Source organism: Mycteria americana, chromosome 1 (assembly GCF_035582795.1).
Source record: "Mycteria americana isolate JAX WOST 10 ecotype Jacksonville Zoo and Gardens chromosome 1, USCA_MyAme_1.0, whole genome shotgun sequence".
In the NCBI taxonomy this organism is placed as follows: Eukaryota; Metazoa; Chordata; class Aves; order Ciconiiformes; family Ciconiidae; genus Mycteria; species Mycteria americana.
The window spans coordinates 25,120,217-25,130,213 of NC_134365.1; the positions used below are offsets into that span (position 1 = coordinate 25,120,217).

Here is a 9,997-nt window from a genome sequence, read left to right on the forward strand (position 1 = left end):
TGCCATCCAGTAAGAGGTAGATATGGTTAGACTCTTCCTCTCTTTACAAAGGGAAAAAGTGAACCTCGCACTATTTTTTCCAGTAGTAGCAGGCTTCTGCTGTCTTGTTTGTGGCTGTCAGCCGGGCAGAAACCTGGCCTCTAGCCTCCTAAACAGTCTAATCTCAGAAGATGGGACCAAGATATATTCCTATGACCTGTGTGTCTTTGACTCAGCCTTCAAGGTGCCTCACTCTCTCCATGCCTTATGGGCATTACACCTCGGGACACAGCTGCAGGGTTTGGGTTATGTCTGGGACCATGACATGTCCAGTCCCCAGCTGCAGAACATGTGACACTTTTTGTTGGATCCACTCTACCATCCCTCTTGACTGACTGAAACCAGCCCTTGGACTAAGCAGCAGTTAGAAAAGACCTGTCAAAGGCAGATCACTGCAAATCTTCTGGGTGGGACAGAGGCTGCAGAGCTCCCTGGGTGGTCATCAGCAACTTTAACTTCCACAAGGTCAGTTCCTTCATAACCCTGATAACAGTGGCAGACAAATGTCTCTGCCATTATTTCCAGATCTTCAGCTGATGCTTCTCTCACAATAAATCCTCAGTCCTCCAAGGCATCTCTCCGGAAGCTCTTAGGATTTAAATGCAGATATGTCGAGGCTCTCCAGGTTCTTCACACATATCGTCCATTGTCCTGACAAAGATGCCTGCTGTGCAGGCTGCTGCTGACATTGATAATGTAGGGCCCTAATTCCGAATCAACGAATTTTTGCATTTTTGTGCAGTTACTCTGTAAACAGTAGAAAATAAATTTTAGCTGATGTCAAAGTACCCACTCTATTTTTTCTTTTCTCTTTCTGAAAAATATACAATATGTAGGTAGCATTATTGAATTCATTCAGGGTAATTTAAATTTGACTAATTTAAAGGATTATTAGGAAGTTTTTTACAGAAATAAGACCCAATGGAGATGCAAAGGGCTTTGGCAACTTGCACTTCCCAGACAACACCACAGCCTGGAGATCTACAAAGAAGCCATGATGTATGCTAGAAGTGCAGGTGATGACAGCGTGGCTGTGTGGCAGGAGTGTGGGGGTCCAGAGCTGATGCTCCAGGGCCTTGCCTTTGTCACTTGACCCAGCTGGAAGGAAGTTCACCCTCCTATTCACATTCACTCTGACAGAAACCACAGCCGAATATTTACAAAAATTGGCTGAAGTAATTGAATTTACTGAGGACAACTGAACACTTATTTTCAGCCATTCATTCTCATGCTGGCTGGGTTTTCTATACTATCTGCCAGGAGAAAAGCAGTCCAGAACATCCATTTCACACAGCTTTGAGGACAAAGTCTTTTCTCATGACAAAGTTTGATGTGTGGCTGTTTGAAAGCTCTAGGACATGATGAAGCCTCAGAAATCACTCTTTGATTTTAATGTGGCTAGTTCTGATATCACATACTACAAAGCCTCTCCATCTGATCTCAGCAGCCTGCTTCATTTTACGTGCCCGCACACAGGCACAAATAGAGTTCCCATAACCAGACAAATTGCTGGGCACCATCGGTATACCTACTCTGGTCTGACTGATGTGCTAATCAGTCTCTAGCTGATTTCCTGGTGTTCTATCCAGCTGGAATGGGTAATATCGAGAAACTGTTTTCCAGAATGCCTGGTATTAGCCATTGGCTTCCTTCCCTACCACTGGTTGCCTGTAAGCCTCACAAGACCTTGTTGAGCCAGGAATAATTGACCATGTTGCATGGTCATCCTGGCTGGGGGACAGCAAAGACTGGTTAAGCAGTCAGCTCTGCTGGCACCGAGTACTTGGAACTGGTGCAGTCAGACAGTGCCTATTAATAGGATAAAATGAGGATCTTACACATTGCATTTAAATCAGGCACAGGCTTACCTCTGAAGAAGTTAAATTCATATTTCGCCAAATAGCAATACCTGCAGCTCCCAGGGCACTCACTCCAATAGTGTTAATAGATGCCCCATCCCTGGAAACATTCAAGGTCAGGTTGGATGGGGCTCTGAGCAACCTGATCTAGTTGAAGATGTCCCTGCTTATTCCAGGGGGGTTGGACTAGATGACCTTTAAAGGTCCATTCCAACCCAAACCATTCTATGATTCTATGATCTTGGTACAGTGAAAAGACATCACTGTCGGGCTAATTCAGCATTTCACAGCCTTTCTAAAGTAATCCAATCGTTTGTTATGTGGCTGTCCCTTGGACTACATTTTCTTTTCATTCTGGTCCCTATGAACTATATTTTATTGTGGCTAAAGATTTGCTGTCTAGAGTACAAAGATTATTAAACATAAGTTACAAACTTAGGTACTGCCTGAGATGTTAGTAATAAGCAAGTGAACAAACACTGGGATACAGTTTACTTTGATGCAAAATTTAATTGTAATTATTTGATATCTCATCGATTACTAGAAACAACTAAAATTTTTTCATTAAAGTGGGATTTTTAACATGACGATTCTCCAAAACATTCCCTCAGTTCTGTTTTTGCTGATAAGGGGAAGGAGAGAGCCATTCTGCTATACCAATCAGCTGTTTTCCCTGTCCCTCTCCAGTTTGAAAGCTGTGATTCCAAAGGCATACGTTGTTCTTGCTGCTTTCCCTAGGAGCTCACTCAGCTTCTTATAAAAACCTTCTAAAAAGTGACTGTAAATAGGCACACACTATAGGAGGGAGAATGCTGGCATTGTGCAACCTTAAATGCAGGGAAAACGCAATGCTTCGCGAATCTTAAGAATTTCAGTTTCAGTTTTTGTGCTCTTTCTATGTTTGTTTCAGAGAGGTGTCTTTCACTGTACCTTTTCCTCATATCGCAGGCTTTAAGGGGAGGGTATTTGGTGCTTGGATGTTTATCCTTAATTTGAATTAAGGATCAGCAACAAGTCAATTACTATGCCACAAGCACTGAAGATGAAAGACCATTGATATGCAAGTGACTCCCTAGACATCATCATCGATTTAAGGGAGACTGAGGGCCACAGCACATCAAGAATCAAAGCAGAAAAACTTCACAGGAATTGGTTGCCTAAGGCGGAAAAGAGGCGGAAACTGGGTATAAAATGGCAAAGGGGATGCACACCAGCCTGCAGCAGTTATCGATGACCATCTATCCTCTTCTTGCAAAGCTAACGAAGGGCAAGCTGGATAAAAGCACCAAAGCAGGTGCCTACACCTCCTTTAATGCCTAAGAAAAGGCATGTGCCTTCAAGCCGGAGAGATGCACAGCCCCTTACCGGGAAGGGCAGTGGGTGATGGCAGTGCCCGGGGAGCAGCGGGACCTCATAGGAGAGGGAGCTAACGCCCCTCCCCAGACAAGGTGCCAGCTTCAGGCTCTGCACCTGGGCTGAAAGGCTGAACATAGCCTTTAAAAAGTGAATACCCCTCACTTGCTAAGCTCTGAAACACAGAATTTGAGACCTGCTGGTAATGCAGTTACTGTCTACAGGGGGGAACTAAGCTAGGGCTGTCCCAGACAAGTTATGCTGCTTTTTCACAGGAAACCTATTGTCTTCATCCAGTTGCTGGGAGGATGTCCAGAATCACATAAAGGACTAGGGTAGGACACACCTTGAAAATACCTGTGTGTGTGTGTGTGTGTGTGATATCAACACAGCTGATATGAGCAGCATTCCTTGGTTCTGGTGCACCGTTTGCCTGCTCCAAGGTAGGTAGGGAGAACCGAATTAACTGGTTTTGAGATGGAGGCATCCAGAAAGACTGCCGGCTTCAATTTCCCATTCTGACATAATGCTGAGCAAGTTGCTAACATGTCTGCCTCAGTTTCCCTTCTATAAAAGGGGCAGCTATCTGGGGATTAGTTAGTGATTGCATACCTGAGCAGAAGAAAGTGCGTCAGGGAGGATTAATGTATTAACTGCCTCCTACATACTACATCAAATTGCTGAAATCCTTTTAATCCACTCAAATGCGTGTTTGAGTATGGCATAGTGATGAACTAAAACAAAAAAAAATAGGTATTTGAGACTGCACTTTTTCTTCAGAACATTGAGCTCTTTAAAGCATGTGGACAATTAACATGAACCAGCAGAGCTGGCCCAAGTGGGAGGTTTTCCATCCTGATGCACCATCTGTAAGAATGGTTAAAGCATAAATGCAGCCCACATTGTTCCAGCAAAAGCTTGCCATAGAGAGAAATAATAAAGGTTCATCTCTATAACCTAGTCGATTATACACAAATACGGGCAAAGCATAATCTTGGGATGTCGTGGAGGTAATCCTTACGGATTCACTCACCCTAAACTGAGAAAAGTGCAAAATATTTTGAATGTTTCCAGGGGATTTCTTAATGCCAATGGAAGGATACAGGGCTGCACTGCTATCCCAGAGCCAGGAAAGTTCATTGTTCCTCAAAACTTCACTCTTTGAGCAGGAACCAGTGCAGTTCTGATCACAGAAATTGTAATTGTGACAGTCAGGATATAAATAGTATCCCCACAGGCCCTTTGGTCTGCTTTTCATTCCTAATGCAATTTTTTCCTTCATAAAAGCTTTTGCGCTTTCTTCAAAGGAAAGTCTGGCTAAATGTTCAACATAATTTGCTGAAATATTCCCTCCATTTTGGTTATGAGTTTCCTGGACTTTCTTCTGTAGACATCTTTTGCATCCCAGTTGCAGGCCCACTGAGGCCTCCAGTACCCCCAGTCTGTGACAACTAATCCACTGCAGTCCTTCGCTGGGGAGTAATAGTTAATGTAGCGGCCGGCTTTTTCCAGATGAGTTTGCAAGCTGAAGTTCTGGGGTAGGCCACCATTAACAGGGACTTCCTGTGATGGGTACCAAGGATAATAGCCGAGCCTATTAAAATAAAATATGGTCACATTCTGCCCTCTTGCTTTAGTTAATGGGCTTCCAATTATATGGAGCATTTCCAGGTTCAGTACAACGTCGTACCTCAGGGAGCACAGGTCTGTCGGTCGTTCCAGGCGGCTATGAAAGGCTTCTTCTCCCAGTCCGGTGGTCGGGCTGGTTTCATAGCAGGGAAGTCCAGATGAATGCTATGCCCAGCCGTCCCATGGGCTGAAAGGTGAATGATGCATTGCATCGTCCCATTTTCAGGCAGTATTTTCATGACCTAAGAGACAACATTAGGCGGATCTCCCAGTTTGTCCGTAGAACATAACACAAGAGGCATTAGTACTTATTCCATATATAGCTATATGAATTGGTATCAGCCACTTCTAAGGTATCTACCGTGCTGACAAGAAGAAACAAAGTGGACACAATCTAACCCAAAGAAAGGGGGCAGATTCCCAGCTGAAGTAAATCAGTGCAAGTCTGTGGAAGTCAGCGTAACCACAGTTGCTTGTCTAATCAATCCAGGTCTTACTGAAATCATTGAGGATGTTGCCATCACTTCAGTTGGCCCCAGGGTGTCTTAGTGGCTGTGATTGTTGCAGTTGGAAAGGTTGATGAAGAAATGGTTTCCTTATTCTTCAAGCTTTCTCAATAATAACAAAAGTAACTGTAAAATCAAACCTTGGCTTTTATCACCATCTTCACAGCTTCATGAACATCCCTGACCTGTCTAGTACAATGCCAGCCAGAGATACTCCAAATAGCTCTAAACAAGCACACATATTTCATTGTCATTGTGCAGTACCATAAAGGGATACAAGTTCAAACCCCTGACAGCAATAAAGCAGATCCATGAAAGCTTGCTCTGAGCTATTTATTAGCCTGGGTGCACTATCACATGGAACTAGTGCCTTCCAGACCAGCTCTGATAGCTCTGCACAGCACTGCATTGTGCAATGTGGATTTTGATGCTAAGGCCTGTGGCCACTGCTACGAGCAGACTCATTAGTCACAAGGTCCCTGCTGATTATGTGTCTATTAAGCAGAAAAGAAACCAGATATACAGCAAAACCTACATATATTATACGTAAGAGAGAGAGAGAGTCTTATCCGATCGCCAACTCCAGGCTCTCCCCTGCATTCAAAACCCTGGGGAAATCCCGCACAGCTGTGCAATCAGGGATGATCACGGATTTGTACTTGAGTCCTACTTGTAGTTCTTCTTCCTCAGTCCTTGCCCGTTTACCTCTCCTGGGATTGTGACTTGCTGGAGGTGAGGATCACAGATTTCATCTGGGCAGCCAGATTGTTACATATACTAATGGGAATAGTGCATCTATGTTACTCTTCTTTTATCTCAAAAACAGAAAAACAATCAGCCATAGCTATGTGCCTGGGATACTTTTCTGGACCTCCCCACCCCCCCATTTCTTTGCTATTTTAGTGTAGGACTAGCATGACCTAATTTCAGGTACCTGCAGCATCCAAGGTAGCCAACGTCAGTACTTTTAATAAGCCATGGATGCTTTTACAGGACAGTCATCTGACAGTTTGAGACATCAGGGCGCTCTGAAGTGTCCAAGATGTGCCTGTTCCTCCTGCTGACCAGGCAGGCAGTCCACAGGACCAATGCAGTACGGTGCAGACACTGCAGAATTCAGCGTTTCATCAGAGTCTCACCCCGTGAGACTCACAATACTTTGCATTCAGTGAAGAGGAGGCCCAGGTTTTCAAAACCACTATCCACATATCCACGAGTGCCTTATCGGCATTAATGGGCCTTTTGGGAAAAAGCGTTAATGAAAATTAGCCTGATTTCCTGAGTATCTCTCAGAAAGCCTATGCCATTCCAAGAAATCAAACTCGGCAAAGCCACTCGGGGCTTGTCAGCGTTAGAGGCCAAACTGAATTTTCTCGCTAGAAGACTGCACTAGAAGCTAGAAGATGGCGGGCTGGCTCTTGTGAGGAGACAACCAAACAAAGGAACAAAAGACCGGCTTTAGCGAGTCAGGCTTGCTGCCCCATCTCCCCCAGAGGGATGGGGGGAGGTCGTGGGGGGACGGACGGAGGGCGGGGGTGCCTTGCCAGCCCAGCAGCTGTGCCCCTTACTCCAGCCCCTGCCTGGGGTCAGCATGTGCTTCTGGCTTTCCAGGCGGGCTGCAGGGGGCTGCAGCAGCGGGCGCAGCGGTGTGCTCCGCTTTGCCCGCAGCCCACCGGCGAACGCAGAGCCCTTGCTGTGCCGGTGCGCGGCCGCTGGGCGCTGCTCTCGCAGTTCCCAGGGAACGGGAGCTGTGAAATCCTGCCGGAGGGCGGCCGATCCCTACAGTTACTGGTTTTAAACACTGCCGCATGGGGTTCTGAATTGCAGCATGCCGAGTTCCCCCTGGGAGGGCCGTCCCACCGTCCTGCCGCTCTGCTCCCACGCCTGTCACAGCCGGGATGGGGAGGTGTCGCTAGCTGGGCTGGGCACATCCCTGGGGTGTTTTACCCCAGGTTTCAGGGAGCGCTTCCCACGCAGGACCCGTGCCATTTGGCACAACGCAGCAGCCGCCGGCGCAGTGCCCACCCATGCCCTGGGGCACCGCGTGGCGTCGCCCCGTGGGCCACGAAGCCTGGGGCAGGCAGGCCCAGCGCTGCCCAGCCAGCACCAGGCTGCACCAACACCCATGGGGCTCTTGCTGGGGTCTGCCCGCTGGTGGGAAGGGGGGAGGCTCGGCACTGCCCGTGCCGTGGGTCTGCGCGTCCCTCCTCAGGCAGGGCTGGGTGTGATCAGCCCCACGCTCTCCTGTGGGCCGGATGTAGTGATTTACTGCCCCAACGCCCTCTGAGCTGGCACAGGGGAAAGGCAGTTATCAGCCAGCTGAAAATAACAATGAATAATGATGATGATGATGATGATGATGATGATGATGATGATGAAGATGATGAAGAAGAAGATGATGATGATGATAATAATAACAACAACAATAATAATAATAAGTTATTGAAGATTGCAGGGAAGTGGCAGGCTATCCTGCCCCTCTGAGAAAAACTTGTTATGGGGGACTTAACACAGAAAGATATTTGTAGTCACTCTATTATTAAGGAGGAGACAGTTACCATTTTATATTCTCTGTGAGGGCAAATCACTGAGATTTACTGACTTCTGATTTTATTCCATCTGTTGCATTTAGCCATCCCACGAGCACACACATGCTTCAGCTGGGAGCAGGCTCCGAAGTCACTTGTTTGCAGCATGCAGGAAGGATGTCCTGCGCCAAGCTCTGCTCAATATTTTTCCCTTTACCCAGGCTTTTCAAATTTGCTTCCAGTTGTGCAGGATTGCACCATGCTAAAAAATTCTCCCTCTCTTTTTGCTAGGTGTTTCTTTCATTTTTATCTGTTATAGTTGAGAAAAAAACAGAATGAATGTATCCAGTTATACCCCTTCTGCTGATTATATTTTTCTCTGTATACCAAGGCAACAGGGGGGCAGCCCATCTTGGTGTCCAGCTGACAGTGAAAATGCACAGTGGGCAGCAATTCCCAACAGAGGGGAAGTAGAAACCATATGTCTTTATTAGACAGCAAACAGCCCTAGCCAAGACTAAGCAAAATCAGCTTAAAACAGGCAGTTCTGAATTGAATAGACATAGAGAGTACTTGAACTAGATCACGGGATACTGCTGAAAAAAAAAATAGCTGGCTAAATGATAAGAAAAAGACTAAGCATTCATCAGATGATATAAACTCTGTATCCCACTCCCCCAATTAATCTAGAGCTGAGGAATGTACTTTCAAGCTTTGCCATTTATCTTGTAACAAAAATCCTCCTCCAGTGACGTTTACACTATTCATATCAAGGGATTAGAAGAATTACAAATGATGAATAAAGACAATGACCTTTTCTCCTTTCTGGTTAACATTGTTACAACAATATGACATTGACACAGCACAGCCTTGATGGGCTTAAAACAGGTTGTGTCAACAGGCAAGCCGATCGCCAAATACCCTTACCAAAGACATGCGTGGTTTGTGAAACAAGGATTTTCACACCCACAGAGATGCAATAAAATCCCTGGATTTTTACAGAATAATCCTTTTGTTGACTTTTTAATCAGCAAAGCTAAAGCTGATACACTCAGAAGCCTGATGAGCTGGAACAAGGTTTGTCCAGTTGAAGTCATGCTGTCAGCAGCGAATCTTGCTCTCTGCGCTGGATGTGGATTTGGAGGCAACGTGCTCAGAGGCTGGTGACAGAGGAGACGACCCTGAGAGCCGCAGAGCTTGCAGCAGCCTCAGGGAGGGCAGTACGTCAGGATGCATTGCTGCCGTCCTCTACCTTCTCGCGTATGGATGGGGGCTTATTAGACCAGGGCATCCTTTAACGATTTGCCTTGATGACATTTTGCAAAGTGACTCTGTTATGTTAGTAAATGCAGGGGACTGACTATGCAGCACAATGAATAATAAAAGCGGAGCAGGACCTCACCTCACAATTATCTGACTGACCCAGTGACATTGGTGGCTTATTATAGCTGAGATTCAAACCCCTTTAGTACAGTACTTCACTGCAATGAAGGTGCTAGGAATCCTGAGCAGCATGAACTGCCAGGGGACTTTTTATAGTGTTTCAAATTTAGGGCAGGGCACCATCAAAATGTTACAAATTAAAGTATGAATCTGTTGCAGCAGAGCTATTTCCCATAGCAACTACAAGGAATAAGCTGAACAAAGCATCAAAAGCTACAATTCAGCGTTTTAACACATGTATGGCAAGTTGGAAGGCAGGTACCAATAGCAATTTTGTAGTAAAATTTAACTTATTATGATGAAAGAATGGGACTGTTGAACAGAGAAGAGCAGATTTTAGTAGATGCACTACAAGTTTGTGTGGGGCTCATCTGGACAGTCATGTGGCCTTTGTCATCTCAGTTCCTTTTGCCACCATAGCATACTTTTCTTATCATGTATGTGAGATCACTTGCATTCTGGTGGCCTACTAGATAGCTGGACTCCTGAATATGGAAAACTAAGAAAAATGATCAAGTGCCCTTATCCAATTTACTTCTCCTCCACTTCATGCTGCATAGATGTCTCTCATCTGTAGACAATTACACCTGACAGTTGTCCAGCCTGTGAGATTAGACTCATGCTTAGCCCTAGCAAAAAG

General features: G+C 45.7%; 1 protein-coding gene across 1 annotated transcript; it reads right to left on the bottom strand.

Annotated features, from left to right (window-relative positions):
• Positions 1-417: 417 nt before the first annotated feature.
• HYAL4 (hyaluronidase 4) lies at positions 418-5,092 on the bottom strand. Its single transcript, XM_075492039.1, is given in 5 exon segments — positions 418-786; positions 1,908-1,986; positions 4,166-4,607; positions 4,610-4,966; positions 4,969-5,092. Coding segments are annotated over 5 exon segments (1,371 nt in total).
• Positions 5,093-9,997: the final 4,905 nt, after the last annotated feature.